This window comes from Anas platyrhynchos, chromosome Z (genome assembly GCF_047663525.1).
Source record: "Anas platyrhynchos isolate ZD024472 breed Pekin duck chromosome Z, IASCAAS_PekinDuck_T2T, whole genome shotgun sequence".
NCBI classification, from domain to species: Eukaryota; Metazoa; Chordata; class Aves; order Anseriformes; family Anatidae; genus Anas; species Anas platyrhynchos.
The window spans coordinates 15,089,935-15,111,373 of NC_092621.1; the positions used below are offsets into that span (position 1 = coordinate 15,089,935).

The 21,439-nt window shown below is 40.0% G+C and overlaps 1 protein-coding gene across 1 annotated transcript in view; it reads right to left on the minus strand.

Annotated features, from left to right (window-relative positions):
* The window catches only part of OXCT1 (3-oxoacid CoA-transferase 1), an 87,467-nt gene extending 70,364 nt beyond the window's left edge, over positions 1-17,103 (minus strand). Inside the window, exons 1-3 of the mRNA XM_072030862.1 lie at positions 16,877-17,103; positions 14,447-14,555; positions 12,912-13,002 (exon numbers count right to left, since the gene is read on the minus strand). Coding sequence (XP_071886963.1) covers positions 12,912-13,002; positions 14,447-14,555; positions 16,877-16,957 — 281 coding nt within the window. The 5' untranslated portion in view covers positions 16,958-17,103. The remainder of the gene's footprint in view (positions 1-12,911; positions 13,003-14,446; positions 14,556-16,876) is intronic.
* Positions 17,104-21,439: the final 4,336 nt, after the last annotated feature.

The following is a 21,439-nucleotide window of genomic DNA, read 5'->3' on the forward strand; positions in this document are numbered from 1 at the left end:
CCTCACAAAAGTGAGGTGTATTTGCTAACAGCTGTCTCAATTCAGTAAAACAAGATTATCCACACAGCGGAGCATAAGAAGTACTGAATGAGTGTTCTACGAGAAACCAAAGCCAGTACCCAGCACACTGTACTTAGCATCTGTTTACAATATAGGCATCCTACTGAAAACACCACTCCTGAAAAAGAGATTCCAAAAGCTTGTCTGTATTTTCTAATTACATTAATTGCTTTAACGAAATATATCGCTTCTCAGTACTAATCTCACCCTCTTGGCATTCTTACATGATGATGTCTACAGTACTCTTCCTTCTCTAGATAGTCAGAAATTAACCTTTTCCACTAATGACCACATGCAGAAAGTAATGCATCATACCACTTTCTTTATACATTACCCAAATTATCATTAAGTATATCCCCTAGCCCTGGTATGGCAATGGGGAAAAAAAAGGAAAAAAAAAAAAAAAAAAGAGTACTGATGCTGAGTGTGCCTAGCATTATTTGTTTTGCACAATGAATAGTGTAGTTCAAATGAAATAATCCACTGGACCTCATTCAATTCATATTAATACTCCACCCCTTGACATTTGACATTCCATTTTACACATCTCAGTTGTGACCTCCTGGCATCCTTTCAAAAGGCCAGATTCAAAAAGTTAGCACATAATCAGTCTTTATTTTCTAACAGAAAAGCAGTAATGGTGAACATAATCTACATGCTTATACATTTTTATTCTTAAATATAATTCTGATTAACTAACTTGGACCAATGCAGTATTCCTGTTGTGGTACATAATATATAGTATTTTCCAGCATTTACTGTTCAGACAGCTCCACAGATCAATGCAGAGCATAAGCTTATCTCACAGTAGCTGTTTTTTCCACACACTGAGGCACTGAAAGTCTAAGTTTCAGGCAGAATGAGGTGGCTTAGGGGATGCTTTTGAATTCTTCTCCTAAGTGATTAACCCAAATTCACAAGAGTCCAAGCTGTCTCTTCTCCAGGCTGTACCAGGCCCAGCTTGCCCTCCATACAACAGCACAACTACCCTCTTGCTTGCCAGCACTGCAGCATTTGTTGCAGTGTTGCATGCAAAGTAAGATGGGGCTGAGCAGAGCAGTACCAGGACCAGCTATTCCCCTCCCTATCACAGTGCTCGCAACAGCTGCAGAGAGCAAGATGTGCAGTCAGAAAGACTTCGCAGTTGCATGTATAATGAGAACTATTTTAAGATTTGGCAGTCTGCTTCTATGCATACACAAGCAATTTGGAAACGATGCATGAGGAAGTAAAACAAAATTTTCTTGCATGATTCTTCAAGCTTACTTTTTGTTCTGTAGATGTGAAGAATTTGGCTTTAAAAAAAAAAAAAAAAAACTTTCTCCACTCTCTAACTCTGACCTATAAAAGAAATCCAGCTCTGATGCAATACCATACAATGTCAAAAGTGTTCCGGCATGCCAAAGCCTTGAGAATAAAATCTGTGCCACATGGAAACAACCTATATTTCTAACTCCCCACAGGAAAAGATTCCAGAGGCTTGGAACTAAAAAAGCTGAGAACAGAGTAAAACAAGAAATCTTGTAGGCAAAGAAAGGGATTAAAAATAAATAAAAATACAAGCACCACGATTTTCTTTGTTGTGTCAGTCAAAGCAGGAAAATCCCTCTCAAAAGAAAACCATCAAACCCCGATTTATTATTATAAAAGATAATAATGAGCAAATATAACAGACCAGATAATATCTGATAGCAGTTTAAAGGGGTTGTATAACTAGAGTACTGCATAGTGAAAGAAGGTACATTAAGTAACAGTCTGCAGAGCTTTATGGGGGGCAGTCTATTTAACTGTCTACAAACTGGAGTTTGCTACTCCTGTGTATCATCCACAAGGGTAACACAGCACTTAATGTTTCAGAAATTTCAAGCTATCCGACAGAAAGAGGCAGACATGAGATTTCTGCATGCAGGCAAATTTGCGATCGCACATGCACATAGGAAAGGAATTGCAGCAGAGGGCCAAAAGCTAATTTGTAATGGTTATGAAGATATTTCTGCTTCATTTCACCAAGACATCTACTCTCTGCTTCCACAGGCTAAGCAGCAGCTACTGGAGCATATAGTCCTTATGCTCCGGTCTTTAGCAGGACTCTGAATATCTTCATGCAAGATCCCATACAGATATGTTTGCTTCTCTCATGTACTGCAGGGAAGTATCACCTCTCAAATAAAACTCTGTGGTTACAAAACTCCCTGTGAGAATTAAACAAAAAGTTATTCTGTCACACTCAAACCAAGGTATTTCTAAGTCACTCTTTCTCCATATCTCAAAGGAGGTCAATTTATTCAAAAATAAAATTGCAGTGAGGATCAGTCACAGAGTGCACAGGCCATGCAGCCTTTTTTTCCTAGCACAATGAGAAGAGGCATTCTGCCTTCAGACAGTCATGCTCTGCCTGCCTGACACACAGAATTACTTCCATTCCCAGGGATTTCATCTTCAGAGAAGCATCACAAAATCCAATTGCTGTTACTCTTCCTATATGTTTATATCATATGTCAATTATATGCAACATGCATTCAGGTTTCCAGCTGAAAAACCCTCTTTCACAGACATTGTATAACCTTTCAAGCACATCAGCAACCTTTTGTGCACATTGTTTTTCCATTTCCCTCCAAAATCTCACTTGGAACACTTAATCCTAATTTGTTTTCTGTGTTAGTTTTTTTCCTTATACTAGAATATCCTAAGAAAACAAATTTCCACACAATTGTCAAAAATCTGTTATCATTCCCCTTTTCCCCATGCTTTGCCCTTTACTTAATATCTCTATTCTGGAATTAAAGTAAAAAATAATTTCTGATTTAGGGAAATTTCATTAAGTGTAACTTTTTTGATTGTTTTAGGGCGATTGTTAATTGCTTGTTCTTCCTTTTCATGTTCTACTGCTTTCTTGGTCTTTTTGTTTTGGACACAAAAGTTGCTTTGAATTTTTAAGCTTTGTTTATACTGAGAATGTTATCCCTAAATATCTCTCCTGCAGGCAGTGCCCTTGCTATCAGATAATAGCCATAAGAAGAAAAATCCTTCACTGAGGGAATGGAAAGGATGCATCCCGAAACTGGGTTCAGTCCCTTAACAATTTAAACAAAGGTGAGTGTAACAAAAATGTGTTGCTCTGAGCAGGAAGGAAAGAGGCGTGGTGGAAGTTGTTACAGCTTTTACGTATACTGTCAGAAGAAGGAAAGTACAGAGACAGAGAATGCTTTATTTTACCCTCATAGCCATCAAGATTTCTTTAAGTTTCCTGTTCTGTATTAGGATGAAATCTGAATCTATAGAATACATGAAATGAATACAGCAAAGGAGATCTAACATGACACTGATCAAGAATACAGGTGACCCAAATTCACGGTCTCTGTTTTGCCAATGCTGACCGGAAAACGTAATCACAATTCAGCAGGTCTTGTTGTTCAGTAATGAATTCCTTTCTATTGTTCTGTCCCTCTCAGACTTACAAAATCTTCCTGTCAAAAACCAGTGTCAAGCTTTTGTAATAGAAAACTAGCCAAAGAAGACTCCCAGGTGGATCTAGCAAATCTCAAATACACTTCAAATAGTCTCGACAACATGCCTATGTTGTACTCCAGATAAAGGTCTAAGAACTGCAAACTACATTTATTTCCTTGGAGTCTCAAATAAAATACATTCTACAGCATCACAAGGAAGATGAGTTCATGAAGTTTCCAAGCTTCACACACCAACAAGCCCTACACAGCCCAATGAAGCAGGTAACAGAAATTTGCATTATTATTCAGACAAAAAGGCAGAGTTGGGATGTCACACTGCTCTGGCAAGACGTGAGATGGCTTTTCATCCCTTTAGAGTAAACAGTGCTAATTACACTCTCCTCTCTGCCTTTGTAGAGACATTTACATGTATCAAAGAAAAGCACAAATATATGTATAAATGACTGGCTGCTCTTTCTGTGAACACTGGAAACTGCTAGTGAGCATCATCAGTTAACTCCATGGCTTTGTTCTATGTCTCTTAAAGAGAAGTTTTTCTCCGTTCTTGCTGCACAAGGATTCTCCGGGACCTGAGGTGGATATTCCTTGAAGATCACACCAAGACCAGAAGTCACTGGATGTGAAATGTTAACATGTATATTTGGGTTTTGTAGTATAAAAATATGCCGGCCAAAGAGGAGCTAACATAATGACATACCTGACCTTCCTCCTCCTACAGTCTGGAGATTGGAAGGACAGGAGGGCAACTACATAATCCCTGGAGAACACAGACTGAGAAAGAAAACCATGTAATAAAAATACTCAGGCAAGGACCCCCCTCAAGCAGAAACTAGAGTTTCTTGAAACTTGCTGTTGCTGCAAAAAAGCATACTTCTCTTCATCCTGCTACTTTGGTTATTCATTCTGTAGTCCCAAGGTTTCTGACAGAGATATTTTTCTGAAGAGTGCTTTATATGAAAACACTAGTCAGTTTCTGGAGATACATGAGCAGTCTCTCTCTAGACATTTGGCAGGTCACAGCGTTGCACAGCTACGCATGAAACCTGATAATGTACAGATCCGTTCCAAAGCTAGAAATTTTCCTGGCAAGAGGCTAGAAGTGGGAGAGAAAAATAATTTCTTCCATCTCTGTCCACTTAAAAGAGGATTCATCTAGTCTCTTTTTACTTTGTAACTTTAATTTTACTCTGCTCCAAGTTACATAGATCCTGTCTCCCACTAGGTCCACACTTCCTGAGGAAGCCCAGGTAGGCTCCCAAGCTGAGAGGTACGGACTGACCACTGTCTGTCAGTAATACAGCCTTAAAGTTGCATGCTCAGGGACTGCCCTAACTACAGCATGAAACTTGACCAACATGAAAAAAGGCTGAAGAAACCATCCAAGTTCTTAGTGATGCACATTCACAGCCCCACAAAAGTCATCAAAGTGCAATCCTGGCAGCATCAGAACATGACCCTTTGTGCAGAAAACGAGTGAATGGCCTTTGCCAGAAGACACCTAAGTGCACGCAATCAAGGATAAAATAAATGTGGGCAATCAATCATCTAGCAGCACTTGATGTCTTGCATTGTCCAGTTATCTAGCTGTAAGAGCATGTCCCACAGTAATCCCTTACACATTAGGTTAAAAGACTAGTGAGGAGCCAGCTAAGCCAATATGCTGGTTTTGCTTCTTTTCTGTCCTGCACTACCAAGAAAGTACATGGAGAATGAGAGGAAGATGAGGGGTGGGAATCAACTAGCAGAGAGAGGGAAACTGTAATTTTTTTTCTTTCCCTTCTAGGACATTTTTCTGTCTGAGAACTGGTTAATGGAAGGCAGAAAAGAGGTAGAATCTATCTTAGGGAAGATAACTGAGAAGAGAGGAGGAAGAGAGAAGTATTGGAGCTTCAGTATGCTAAAGCACTCCCAGTCAGAAGGAAGAGGCAGGACAGAAAGCAGGGCAGATCACAGGGTCCAGAACCCATAGCATCTGTCTCACCACCTTTTTTAGCCCATGGCAAAGGACAAAAAAAATGATGCACTGAACCTCTCTCAGCTCAGCAGACTGAGACTGCCCCTTTCACTCTGAGGGGAAAAAGATGAAAGCAAAAGGAGCCCATGGTTGCTGAAATCATGAAGCCCTGCCTGCAAGCTATCAGCATGACTGAGCTTTAAATTCCCTCCACTCACTCTCCACACTGCTTGCACTGCACTCTTTTCCCTCCACTAGTAAAGCCTTCTTAGGGAAACTCCATCCTCTCTGCTCCAGTAACTCCAATTCAGCTTCAGCCTCACAGCAAAACAACAGTGTTGTTCCTCTGCCATCCTTCCCTTCCATAAAAAAAGATGCACCACTGCTTGTACGAATGACTAGTGCATATATACATGTATACATGTGCATATATACATCTGCCAAGTTCATCAAAATGCTGTGAAGGCAGACAACTTTTGAGAAAGACAAGTACTGCACATTGGAAACTTACATCAGCAGCAAGGACTCCTCTCTCCATCTTTCTTTTTGCTATGAAGTAGCATATCATGTTTCTAATACAACAAATAAAACAAATTCCATTCAGAGCTTATAAAACTTGCCCTATTTTTCCTTTGCAGTTAAGTTAAATAGTATACACTTAATCCATTAAATATTTGAATTTCATCGTGTATGCATCATACTTCCAATCTCCTGGCTGAAAGCTAAGTTTAACTTTTATTGACACTTTTCTAAAATGAAGTTGACAATTCTTCAAACACACTGAATTCTTTACCTACTTGGTCCTCTTCATTTGTAATCACAACCTGCAAGTCATCCTCTGAGCTGATTTCTCAATAGTTCTATGTAGTGCAAAGTTTAGTACAACTTGCCCTGCCAAAATCCTAAATAACCTCCACACTAAAATTAGCAAGATGACCTGGTCAGATCTTGAGTGATTTGCAGTTCAAAGAGGGTCAACAATCTAACAGTTGTAATAAAGCATCCAATTAGATTCTTAAAAAAAAAAAAAAAAAAAAAAAAAAAAAGATTAGAGGAAAAAAGAAGTAAACTGCCCCAAATATTCATCTTAACACTGAAAATAAATTACAGACCTTTCCCCCATTACTGTGGCAACCTGCCATATGTAAGAAAGATAAGAGTCGTTGGTGACCTTGTGTTTCACTTGTGAAAGAATGTTTGAGATGTTCAAAGAATTTCTTATGTATGCAGAAATTACATCACAATGTAAGATCTTCTGAGCATTATCTTGATTGTATCTTTGTGACATACAAGCTTTCTTCACGCTCTTCCATAAACTTCTTCAGTTACATTTTTCACTCTGAATCAAGTGATTGTCACTTTTATGATCGTTAGAAGCACTCAACACTTTATTGATATACTACATGGAAAAATTTCTCAACTTTCTGTGAATTTGGGATGCGACTTCTACCAGAAAACTTTTTTTTTTTAAACATAAAAGGAAAGAAACATATACATTAATATACAAGGAAGGAATTAGGGCATAGGAATTACATGCTCAAAGTAATTACAGACAAACAAGATAAATTTTATCTATGTTAAAGTTTATTAAACCTGCCTTAAAAACAAAATATTTAATTGCTAAAACTAGGAAAGTACCTTTCATACTTTTGAATTAATATGGGGTGCACAGTCATACAATAAGTAACTTAGTGCACACAGGCACAATGACCAAATATTTATCACAAGGCTATTTTCTCCTTAGAAATGCATAATATCGTAACATAAAAATAACTTCTAAATGAGCACAGAAACCAAAGGTTCAAAAAGCTGCTAATGCCTTCTTAGCAGATAGCTTGAACCTCTGATAATCTGACAGCATGCGGTCAATCTTCTTTAAAATGGTCACCCAGGTGATTAGTAGTTAAGATATATTAGCTGTGACTTTTCTATTTTTACTGTAAGTGAGACCCTACTGTTCAATACTATTGCATTCAAAAAGAATGCATATTTAAATCCCACAAGCAGACAAAACACAGAGAGAAGCAGACCATTTGTAACAACAGTCAGACCACATGTGCAGCTAGTACAAGTAACTAACAGACTTCATTTTTACCTAGCACAAAGTCAGTCAGGTAGTACAGACAGAATAAAGGTATTCATCTCAGAATGTGATTATACCCAAAATTAGTTAACCATTTTGTGAAGCATAATTAATGAAAAATAACAATTTGGAGCCAATTCCTTAAACTTTAATTTTAAATATCTGGCTTTGTTAACTGTTAACAACAAGATTAGTTTTGTTGCAACACAGATCCTGAAACAATGGGCCTGTAAACCTGCAAAATGGAAGCTTTGGTGTAAGATGACCTGAAATGTCCAAGTCTACTATAACCTGGTCAGTATGCAACAGGTACTATGAAGTCATAGTGCAGATAACAACAGCCACATGCAAGAAGGTACTCTTTGTCAATCACAGCTATGTTGGGAATTCACTGAGTCAAGGTTTAAAATAAGGGTGCACTGATGTATATGTAGCTAACCAAATTTAAACAATGCAGCAAAGACAAAATAAAATGGATTCTAGAAAGTTACTGTAATAGAATCTTCTAAATTTAACGGGCATGTAATCATACATTGTAAAGGAAATACTTAAAATATGAATAACACAGGCAAAACAAGTTATAAGGGAAGGTGTGAAAGTATGCATTTTAAAAGCACACCTGCCCACCATAGTACCTTTCAGTATCTCCCATAGTTCACAAGCCCCAGTTTCACCTGCAGCACGTTGTGTAAATAGCAGAGATACGGGATATTTGTATTGCTTCCCTTTCAAACACTTTGCTTTGTTTGGATTGGCAAAAGAGTAACTACTCTTAAATATGCCATTTCACTGGCTAGTGCATAGCTTACGCACTACAGAAGCGCACAGCAACAGGCCATGTGTTGAGCAGGATCATGTTTCTAACTCAGGTGCCCACGAGCACCTCATACAGGACTGTACATCCCCTCCCTGGCAAGGCTTTCACAGCTCAAAACAAGGACTTGACCTGCTAGCAGCCATATGAACCGAGGAAGGACGTGCAGGAGGAAATCTCCTCCCTGTTGCACTGTAGCACAGCACAATAAGGTGTGAATTTGCGATCACATACTCCTCTGAAGTTGTTTCCCCAGAGTGCCAAGCATTTCTAAACTTGGCTGAACCTTCTCTCCAGCTAAAAGAAAGGAGTTGGTACGAGTGCGACAGGACTTCCTCCTGCTCTCTCCTAGATGCAAGCGAAACGTTGTCTCCCTTGCTGCTCTTTAAGTCACAAACAGATCGCTCTGTAAGAACGTTTTGTGGTTCACACATATTGAAAGCCATGTGACTTAATCCATGTTGCTGCACTGTTCTCTAGAAGAGGCTGCCTGTCTGCATACTTGGCTCCTTCTCTGCTCCAATTACAAGCTGCCTTCTAACCCCACTGCCGGATGAAAAAAAAAAACACACACTAACCACAGCCAATTACCTCTTGTGTGCTGGAAGAGCTAGAGAATAGAAAGCAGTTGCAGTCAGGAAGATGAAACACAGCAGGGTATTAGCTGCAGCACAACACTCAGCACCAGAGCAAAATACTGAATCCTGAGGCATCTTGGAAAGTGGCAAGTTAGTCATTTCACAAAGCACTTGACATCCCAAGATTAAAAAAACAACTCACCCTTTGAATACTAGTGCTGCAGGGCATATGAGTGCTCTGCTATTTCAGTTTTCAAATCTATTTGTTAGTATTGCGATACTTGGTAGTATCATTATGCTTTTTGCTATGGTATTCTAAGATGTTTAAATGGTTTCACTCACTGTGATGAGGATTTTGACTTTATTATTGACAACATCTGTGATTTGATTCAGATGTCAAACTCTATCAAATTATAGCAGGCTAAATTCCATATAATAGTTAAGAAATAAAAACAAAAGATGAGGCCATATTCTTAAATTAATTTCAAAATAGACAATACTGTTTAATATGAGATTAAAACCAGGCTTTTTACAAGCTAGCTTTCATGAAAAACCCAGATGTTCTTGGGCATTTTCAAGTCATCTGATATCACCTACAAGGAAAGCCTTAGCACAATTGCTGCTCTAACAGCCCCTCAAAGGTGACAGCCATTAGCAGGTATACAACAAGAAATGAGGATGCAGGTCTGAAGTGCCTTTAAAATCTGTAGAGGTGGAAGCCTGCACTGGAGACAAATTCAAATACCAACACTTTGAGTATGCCTAAAAGGAAGCACAGATCATCATATTGTTCCATGAGGTGCTTATCAGACTTCCATGAACATTCATGGAAAACCAAACGTTTGACACTAATCTCTCCAGCCTCAAAGATCAAAGAATTTTCAGGGCAACTCTTTCAAGCAAAATTAATTCCAACCTAACACAGAATTAGAGAACTGAACAGTTTGAGTTGGAAGGGACCTTAAGGAACACCCAGTTCCACCCCTGCCCAAGGTAAGGACACCTTCCACTAGAGCAGGTTGCCCAAAGCCCCATCCAGCCCGGCCTACAATACCATCAAAAATCTTGGTGAAAGATTTTTCACCTGCTAGGTGAAGGTTAGGTTGGGCATCAGTCAGGTGGTGAGCAATTGCACTGTGCATCACTTGTTTCATACACATTATTAGTAGTAGTACAGTTATCATCATCATTATTATTGTTATTATTTTCCTATCTTAATAAACTGTCTTTATCTCAACTCACAGGCTTCACTTTCCTGTTTCTCTCCCCCATCCCAGAGAGGGAGGGGGGAAGGTGAGCAAACAGCTGCATGGTGTTTAGCTGCTGGCTGGGTTAAACCACAACAATATTCTATATTATAAAACACAATAGAAAGTGTCTGCTTCTGAGTTCCATTCCACAATGCTTCTCTTTTCACATTTAAACCTTGACAGGCCTCCTAGAAGCATCTGTGCACTTACTCTGTTGACACATATGCATGTCATTCAGAAATAAGGGTATAAGGAAAGTGATTGATCTCTTCTACATGATTGATCTTTCATAAGTTCTATCTCTTTGTCTCCTTTTTAGCATCCAACAGAAATTGTTTTCAAAAGGATAGTGAAGGGTTTGAGTGTGACTCTCTATGTGCTAATGCAAATTATACCCATTACTATGCATGCACAATGGCAAGCATGAGGAACTGGAAAAAAAAATCAGATTAACATATTGTGAACTTCAGCTGCCTGGATTATATAAATAAGAACAAATTTTCTTCTAAAAGCAATACTAAATAAAAAAAGAAGAGAACCACAACTGCATTTCATTAAAGTAAACATAAAAATAAAACTGGTGGCTTATTTCTAAGGGGTCCAAAGAACTCAAACAAGAGAAAACAGAAGTGAGAACCTTAGCAGAACTAAATATCTGCTATATTTAGTAGAACTCAATCAGTACCTATGTGACCTTCTATCAAACGTCGGAAGTTTTGTGATGCAGCAGGAGGGTCACATACTTTGCCAGTTTAGTTGGAAGTGAAAACTTCAACTAAACTTCACTATTGCCATAATGATTGCTCAACAGAATATTCCAAAATTTGTAAGATTATATATCTTAGAAAAAAAATACTGCCTGATTTTGCTCAACACATTTTTTCCCTTACAATATCAAACTTTTAAAGAAAAAACATTTTCTGAAACACTTTTCCCTGTTACCACTGCTAATTTCAATCTACAGGTTGGTATTATCTTATTAACCAGGAAACAAAGCTGATAACAGTAGATAACAGAAGAAAGTACTTCCTCTTGTTAATGTTTAAATCTGAGTTTGAAAAGGTAGTGAAAAAGACCACATGGAGATTTCAGGTGTTTCCTTGTTCTATGACCAAGAAACCATGTCTGAGATATTTTAAGTGAGAAGAGACAATGATTTGCAAAACATATTTTTTTTTATTAAGTATTAATTGTTATAATTGCTACTTTACCTGTATTTTTAAATTACATTCTGTTCTTAAATCATGTTAATTTCAGTCTAGTTAATACAGACTGGGATACAAAACCATAGACATAGGAGACCATAGGAGAGATGTAATGACACAGATGACAAGAACAAAAAGCTTTACTGGATAAATCAAACCTAATTCACTTCTTTGGCAAGGTTGGAGGAATTGAGGAAGCAGTGTTTGACATCTAAGTTCATTTCACACTAGGAACCAAGCTCTTCATACCCAAACAACCCTTCTGTTTCACATAAACCCATCTCTCCCTTATTCTGGTGCAAGTGTCTTGATGCACCTTTAGCAAGCTTTTTTTTTTTTTTTTAAGAGGGCTCATCCTAAACTCCTGCCTTGTGAAACAAGAGCGTTTTCACAGCTAGATCTACTGGGGTTATAGTATTATACACCCCAGGTGGTAAGAAAGCTGGTGTGTGAGCATGGTGCATGAGCATTCTTACCCTTTCTTTCTTTTCTTTTCTGTAATCATGTGCAATTTCAGCAATTAGAAATTCCCACGTTACTGCATTTTTTTGTGAACTACTTAATTTTGTATGCTGCATTTGACAGGGAATAGTAAATGAGGATTTTTTATGGTTTTCAATGTTCTTTAAATCCACAGTGAACCAAACTATACTGAGATTATTTTGTTGCTGTGGGTGATATTTAATATGATAAGTTACTGCACCGAGTTTAGGGCTACCTGCATATGCTACTCATCCAACATGCTGCAAGAAGCAGAACATCCATCTTATTGACCTGGCAAATTTCAAATACACGTCAATACATTCTGCATGTCAGAATTTTTATTTAATTTTGTTTCTATTCCATCAATGCACTTGTGGCTATATTTCTCTACATGAAGACTGTTAGGTATACTAGATGAGCAGCTTGTGTAAAAAAAAAATAACCATAATGCGCTGGGAAACTGCATGTAAAAATTATTTTGTCAATCTCTCATGAATTTCTTAATGGGCAAATATTTAACAAAATGATAATTTCAAGACCCACAAAAAAAGTTTCTCCATTGATTTATCATAAATATTCTCCATTGTTGTGGGGTTATTTTCCTCCTCCCCCCCTTTTTTTTTTAAAAAAAGTAACGGAGCTATAATAAAATTTTGTCAGAAAGCCTCAAAATGTAATTAAAAATTCCCATCTCGAAATTTACAGACACACAAATGACTGATATTTTCAGTTACAATCAACCAGTTAAATATATGTAAATATACATAATTGCTATGTTCTACAGCAACAATTGCTCACAGACAAATGGGGTATATATACACACAGTACTGTACTCTCTGGACTCAGTACAAAAATAAAACTGACACAGCTATTTTTCATACTGATTTTTCATTTTTTTTTATATTATTTTTTCATGTTAATTTTTGGACACCTTATGATGAAAAGTAGTATTTTTTAAAACATACCAGCCTTCTCTCATGAACAGAATGAAGCCACAAACACACGTATACCTACCCTGCATTGTTACTGACAGCTGTAATTCCCTTTACTCCAGTCTTCAGCAAACCCCCAATGAGGTTTTCAGGAATCCCACACAATCCAAAACCTGTGTATAATGAAATAAAATTGAATATGTCACAAGTGTTTGAAAAACAGTTTAATCAGAAGCACTGGTTAGTTAAGTCTTTCCTGAATAGAATGAGCACTTTAGATGACTAAAGAAACCAATACTTATGGAAAGCGTGGTGTGCCCTAGTACTGTAATCTCCCAGTCACTGGATGCTTCCCAGTTTGGATTAAAGCAATTTAGCAATATTAAAGCAATGAAGGTATCAGATACCTGCTCATATGCAAACAGCCTTTGGATAAGGGCTCCAAGACCTTGGCTATCCTGGTGTGTGCCCTATCCATGCCCTGTGCCCTTATACACATTACTCCTCCTTTTTTTTTTTCTTTTTTTTTCTTTTTTTTTATTTCTTTTTTCCAGGCAACTAACCATCAGTAACAATGAATGGTAACATTATCAAACAAAAGGAGCAAAGAGTTCTCCCATACAGCATAACCTGCAGTCAGTGATAAGAATCTGGAAATCTTAAACTTCTGGGTAAGACCAGTAACTGGAAGCACAGTAACCCAGATCTCCACCCAGGCTGAAGCACCTCACACCCCTGCCTATTGTACAAGAACCTCATACTCCTAAAATGAAGTATGATAGCACATTTGAAGCACCAGTCTTACTCTTAATACTATGACTACTAGCATTTTACTTGCAACCATTGCATCTTTTCGTTTGTTCCTACTAAACAACAACAAAAAAATAGATAGTAGTAAGGCAAAATGATAAATAGGAAGAATTATCATTTCTTTGCCTTACTACAGATCTCTAGTGATGTTTCCCATGTTTTACAACATTTCATTCACTACTCTTCTTCAGTACTAAAAATCAGTTATGGTACATTACATAAAGAGACTGCCCTTTCTTTCAGGAGGTTAAACAGCATGAAACTGTGAAAAACATCTAGAATATTTAAGAGCTCAAGTTGTGTTGAAAGCCAGTATGATACAATTTCTTGACTCTTCTGGAAATATTACACATAACCATTCAGTATAACATAGGTAAGTTATTTTGACTTCCAACAGTCAAACAGCTCAGGTGATTTGTTCAAGGTCACAGAGAGCCAGTGAAAAGGCAAATACAGAGCACAGAATGCATAAAAATAATCAAGCTAAAATGCCTTTCTTCACCATCTGAAGCAATGATCCAAAAGACCAAAATAACTTTCTGCATTCAAATTGACGCAATTAAGGTCTAACGTTTTATTAATGGGGAAAAAAAACTAATGATTTTTTCCTGAGGATATTTCCTTCAACTAAGAAACCAAGATTTGCTTACTGATAAGGTCTGTCCCATGATTAGTAAGGTAGGAAATGACTCGTTTAAAATACCTATATAAAAGATATGGATTCTCAAATTAGATAACGTTAAAAGAACCACAAATATATCATTAATAGAATACAAGTTTTCATCCATAAAGAATTTAAATATTTACCACCAACAAGTATAGTTGCCCCATTGGGTATGTCTTTCACAGCTTCAACAGGATCGGTATAAAATTTGGTGTTGCGTTGAGAGCTGGTAGAAAAATAGCATCCAGAAATCTAGAACAACATTAAAAGAGGTTAAGGGAGTGAATACGATGTATCATATGGTAGTTCTGTAATGATGACCATTCCTCTGGCTAACTAAAGGGGAAGACGTACAAAAAAGACACTGCTAAGACAGACTAAGCTTTGATATTTGTGGAAGGATGGATAGAAGGGTAGGGGGACATATACATGGGTTAGGCTGTCTACAACAAGGACTCTGCTGTCTCTCTATCCCCCAAATCATATCACCCATGTTTTGCTACATTCATGTATGTTATGAAGGCTTTAGGACTAATATAAACTGCATCCATTAGACTATATTCAAACAGATTTACATTTTCTGAATTCCATCTTAAACTGTTGAGAAGTCGTGACTTACTGTAAACAGACTCAAAAATGCAATTCCTCAACATGAGTTTGAGCAACATGTAGATTGCTCCAACCCGACATTACTGCTTGTTGCTCCAAAGTATCTGGACACCAAGGATAATCAGTAGGCACTGATGCAGAGGGCCAACATCACCACAAACTCTGGGTGGAGGCCAAGGAACAATGTGAAGTACAGCACTGTGCTGGCTGTGTAGTGAGCAGGGATGCCCAGCTTCCTCCTGCATTCTTAGCACTACATGCATTGTTGGAGAACAACCCACAGTGAGGGAGACTGCCACAAACAGATGAAATAGGAGGACAAAAGGGAAATTAATAGGACTTCCACCCCAAAATCAAGACTTCATAGCGCAAACCCATTAAACAGTAACCACCATGAATCCTCTGCTGTATTCTTAGATCACAGCTATCCTAAAACTTTTTTTTTTTTCCCCTTGAAGCATTTCACAGTAATATTATCACGGATTAATACTAATGAAGTACTGTCAGTGCTCCAGCAGCAACTGACATGTAAACCACTACACTATACTTACACAGTCTTGAAAAATTGAGCATATTTGGAGGTCAAAATACTAGCTGATGTTGTTTCCACTTCTAATTTGATGTGTAAGTAGAAATTGTAGACTGGGAAAGGAGGAGAAGAATGGGTAAATAAATAATAATCGAGCTAATGTATGCACAACGTAAAGAGAATGGCAGTATTCTTCCCTGCAGAGTTGTCTTAAGATCCAGTTACAACCAGTGCAGTAATTTTGGCTCAGTTTCAAAACTACACAAACCGCCTCCTTTATAAAACTAAGGCTAGAAGGGTTTGCACGGAGTATTAAGAAAACCTGTTTGAATGGAGGCTTCTTTCCTTCCCAATGCTCCCCTGCCATCGATGCTCCTCTGCTTTGAGGGGCTCAGAAAAACATTATTAAGTGGGAACCGTACTGGTTGAAAATAAGACCCTTTTCCCCATGCTCAGTAGCCCCATGGCTATTTCCTTCAGAAACACATTTTCAGAACTGCAAAATGTGTCCCTACACACCAGGGCACGAAGCCGAAACCCCAGGTGGTGGCCGTGGCTCTGGCAGCTCGGTGACACACGGTGGCCACCCGCTGTCCCCTGCCGAGGGGCGGGGGGACACACAACCAGGAAGGCGGGCAGCAAGTGGTGAGCCGAGATAAAGGGAGATTAACAGGGAAGAAAAAGTGGGGGAAAAAAAACAAATACACAAAGCAAGCAATGCACAGCGCAATTGCCCGACCCGTCCTTGAGCAATGGCAGACCCCTGCCAATTCTGCCCCGTTTTTTTTCAGCACAGCACCGCATGGTGTGGGACATCCCTTTGGGCAACCTAGGGCCAGCTGTCCTGGCCCTGTCCCCTCCAGCTCCTGGTGCACCCCCAGCCCCTCATCCCCCGTGGGGCAGCAGGAGGGGCTGTAATGCCCTGGGCTGTGTGTGAGCACTGCACAACAGCCAACACATCGGTGGCTTTATGGCTTTATTCCTACCCTAGAGCCAAAGCATGGCAACATTTTCTCACCGCTATGAAGAAAATCAGCTACCCCAGCCCAAACCAGGACACCCGAGCGACCAGCCGAGGGGAAGGACGCCTCGCAGAAGGGGCAAGCCACAACCCGACAAAACAAAGGCAGGAGCAGCCGGGGCCCCCTGCCCGCGGAGACACGCGGGGCAGCCGACACGTGCGGCAGGAGGCAGCAGGTGAGGCGCTCTGCCCCCCAAAAACACACCCAGAAGGGGATCAGAAGGGGATACCGGGGGCGGGGGGGGGGGGGGCGGGGGGGCAAGGGGAGAGGGCAGGGGCTGAGCCGCGCTGCGGGGCCGAGCCCTGCATCCCCTCTCGCCGTCTCCGCCAAGGTCAGCGCGGACGGATGGATGGATGGATGACACGGACAGACGGACGGACGGACGGACAGACGGAGGCCGTCCCGCCCCTCACCTCGGCGGCGCCCCGTGTCCGCGCAGCGGGCAGGAGGATGCGGCGGGCGAGCGGCGGCAGGAGGAGTCTGTGCGCCGCCATCTTCTGGAGGAGGAGGAGGAGGATAAAGAAGAAGAAGAAGAGGAGGAAGATGAGGAGGAGGAGGAGGAGGAGGCGGCTGGTGCTGCTGTCCGGCCGGGAGAGGCGCTGCCGTGGGCTCAGGCGTGCCGGGGGAGGGCGAGGGGCTCGGCCCCGACGCCCACTGACGTGGCCGCGCCCGAGGCGGGGCCCAGCGGCGGAGGGAGAGGGGAAGGAAGGGTCCGGCCCCGCGGCGATAAAGGCGGTGTAAGCGGGGCGTGGGCTGCGAACGGGGCTCCTTAAGGTTGGCCGGGCCCCCCGCGGTCTCCCGTCGGATGCTGTTTGTGTGGAAAATGTGCCTGGAATAGACGCGCGCCGGCCGCGGCGGTCACATGGCGGGCACCTCTCAGCGCTGGCACCTCGCCTTGCTGCGAGGGGGAGAATTCAAAGCACGCCTCCACCGTGCCTGACGCTTCCTAAAAATACCCCCGGGGATCAGCCCGTGCGCCGGCGATGCCCGGTGGAACAAAGATTGGCGGAGGAATGCGAGTAGCGGCCGGGATGCAGGAGAGGAGAAATGCCCCCGGCACATGACGGGAGGTCACGCTCCCCGCCGTTGTTCTCCTTTCCAGCACAGCTGCCAGCCTCGTCCTCCTCAGCTATGGCTGTGCAAACACACAGCAGGGTAATATACCACAAAGGAGGCAAGTTTTTAAAGAGGGCTGTTCCCTGCACATCTATTTCTTCTGGCTCAGAGTGCTGGTCCAGCCTCTGGTGCCCACGAGCAGAGCACAGCCGTGTCACCCTGATGTGTAAGTGCCCCCTACACGCTTTCAAGGACACCTGTAGTGACAGGTCCCATAACACAAACCCTGCAGACACCAGCAAAGTGTGTGGTGGGGGTCATGTCCCTGCTGGACTCCAGGGCACTAGCACCCTCCCACCTCCCCAAGGCACTGGATTCAGCTAGACAGCTAGGTCTGGGGCACTTCTAGGTGGGAAAAGCTGCCATTTACAGGGGCTTGATGAACTTGCAGGAACAGTTGGGTCTGTATTTTCTCAGGGCTAAACATCTGCAGGCAAGTTCTACAGAACTGTTTTTCTGAACCTCAGTTCTGCGTAAATTTCATATAGACATGTAAATACTTAATGTCATTTTTCCTTCCATGATTTTTTTTTCTCTCTAAGTATTGCAAAACTTATTCATCTAAATGTTTGTTCTCTTCAGTTCAGTAAGTATCTTCCTTTAAACCAGCAGTGTGCAGTTACAAACGTGCCAAACTGTTCACTTCTGAGGAGGTGTTAGATACTCAGCTAGCATTTGTTTCATGTGGGTTTTGGACTACTGGGGATTCCAAGGGGGTATTGTCTGTAGGTTGGAGAAAGGGGGCTAACCGCATGCAGTAGGTACAAGTGAATGAGTAATAATACCTCCTTGGAACATCTATTATGCCAATCTGATAATCCTGTCTATATAAAGTAGTTAATGAACTAGGAAATTAGGGGGATATAACTTTTACTTATGAGGTGCTATAGATTTTATAAAAACAAATTATTCAAAAAAGACTGTGCAAGGTCCTCATGTTTTGGGGCATAAGCATCTTATTTTGGCAAGTTCCAGACACAGCTGAATGAGCAGATAATTTATTCTGGAGTAGTTTATAAAAGATGGTAGGTAATCTACTTTGCATTAATTTCTTAGATGATTTTGAGCTCTTCACACAAGGGACTATAACCAGATAGCCAAAGTCTCCAAAATAATCAAAGATAACTGTAGTTTGTTTGATCTTATTTTGTTCAATGAAGTAAACCAAGTACCAGTGGTAGCATGCAAGTCAAACTATTTTCACATTTACATTTATGAATGGGTAGAGGGAGAGTGTTGAGCACCTGGTGCCAAAAACAAGCCAGTAAGTATGTATTTTGGAGGTTAATCATCATGTATAACATTATACAGCCAGCTTAGTAATACTACTATCAAGTATATTAAAACAAAGTCAGCACTACAATACAGTGAAATACTTATTTCCCCAACTCCAGCAAAAGCTATCAAAGTTAGCAAATAGGCAGATTTTTTAAATATATTTCATCCATCTATACAGGGTGGAGAATCAGAGCTCTGAAATGAGCAACTTCTATACAAGTTCTGTAATATTTGTAGTTGACCTAGATTTTAGCTAATTAAAAATTAGCAAATTACTTTCTTTCAGATTCATTAAAATTTCACAAAACCCCACAGTTATTGATGCATGAAAAATCACACACTGCACCATGCAGAAAGGAATGTTCTTTAAATTATACAGCATCTAGAATATACACAGAACACCTGAGCTTACCTCCAATGCATTAATAGTTCCCAATTCTGAAACAAGAGTTTGGAGTTTAAATACTTTTACTTGAAATACTGGGGTATTTTTTACATTAATCATTCAAGAGCACAAGAAACTTATCTTTGGATATAGTAAAATTAATCTAAATCCCTTTGTATGGAAAGTCAAAGAAAATTTCAACAAGATAATTTTATAACATCACCATCTTCCTACAAGAGGGGAATATCACAGGGAAAAGCAATTAGAGGAAGAATAAAAAGAAGACACCTTTTGAGAATTACATAATAGCATTGGATAATTGTAAATAAATTTCATCTAAGAACATGAAAATAACTGCAAGCTCCTGTGCAAAACCATTCAAAACTTTAGGATACACTCATAACATTTGCAGGAGATGTATTTACCTAGAGGAAGACAAAAGGGCTGCCACCTGCCTGACCAATAATTACACTAGTAAGCAATGTGAACTTACATATTCAACTTATTAATAAGGTTCAAATGAAAAGAAATAATCACAAAGAAAAAAAAAAACCAAACACACACACTCTTTACAAAGTAAAATGGGCACTTGAGGGTTTAGTGAAAATTATACATGATAAAAATTAGTAGGGAGTTAGCAAATGAAAGTTCATGCATAAAATTAAACCAAAGACAAAAATCAACTAGAAAACAAAAAGCCACCTTCTAAAGAGTTATGGAAATTAAAGGAAGTAAGAGAATCACAGTGCCAAGACTGTGGAAGGAAAACCTGTGGAGCGGCTGAGGAATCCTTTTGTCAACTAACTCTGCCAACATTTTCTCTTGAGGGGCCAAAGCTTAGGACCGAAAAGGAAATTCAAATGCAATATGATAGTCTTAAAAATAAAAAACTTCAATCCTTCTGATCACTGGAAATGCTTCTCCTCCATTCAACGCTGGAGTACTTACAAGATATAAGTAGTTAAAATTGGGATCATTTTTATTAAAAACAAACAAACAAACAAACAAACAACAGCAACAACAAAAGTCTATTACTCAACATGACCCTTGGCACTTCTATTCATGTTTTAGTAATGCATATTTAGTAACTGTTATCAACACTGTCTTAATTAATTAAGCATATTAACCTTCAACAGTGACTGACAGTATGTCTCCTAGTTCAGGAAAGGGGATAAGTGATTTATCATTCCTTTACAGAAGGAAAGAGAAAAAAAAAAAAAAAAAAAAGGTTAATTCAGCAGATATTGGCAGACATCCTCTGCAGAAGTGGCATATGTTTGTTTATCAATATTTATGGAGGCTGGTTTAAATTCTTATTCAGTAAATGCTTTTTTTAATTGCTCACTCTTCATTTTTGAGAAGAAACTTTTTGCTGCAATAGTGTAACAGAACAATAAAGTCTTTTTTTTTCCCTTTGGCCAAGCAGAAAGAATGGGGTTATTTTACACTCCAATCCTAGTGTTGTTGAGGGTTAAAGGTAAACACAGCATAAGGGGCTACAGAAACAAATTGGAAACAGGAATCCTGAGCAGCTGACACTCTGCATGTCAGCACATGTTGTTAGCACTACTGTAACAGGCTTTTCCAGATTCTGCAACTCAACGTTACATTAATAAGCTGCATGGGGTATGCTCAAACAAACCTTGTAAGCAAACAGTATGCATTTAAAACTCAGAACCCAGGAAGACTTTATTGAACTACTATTGATGAAATAGTTTCCTTGTAGTTGATACGTAAATGATAGAAAGAAGTATAAAACATTAACATGATAAGGGACCTGGGGTTGTTCAACCTGGAGAAGAGAAGGCTCCCAGGAGACCTTACAGCAGCCTTCCAGTACTTAAAGGGGGCCTACAGGAAAGCTGGGGAAGGGACTCTTTCTCAGGGGGTGCAGTGATAGGACAAGGGGGAACGTTTTTAAATAGAAAAAGGGTAGATTTAGATCAAATACAAGGAAGAAATTCTTTCCTATGTGGGTGGTGAGGCACTGGCACAGGCTGCCCAGAGAAGCTGTGGGTGCCCCATCCCTGGAGGTGTTCAAGGCCAGGCTGGATGGGGCTTTGGGCAACCTGGTCTGGTGGGAGGTGTCCCTTCCTGTATCAGGGGGAGTGGAACTAAATGGCCTTTAAGGTCCCTTCCAACCCAAACCATTCTGTGATTCTAACACAGAACCACATTTGCAAACATGGTATGCAGT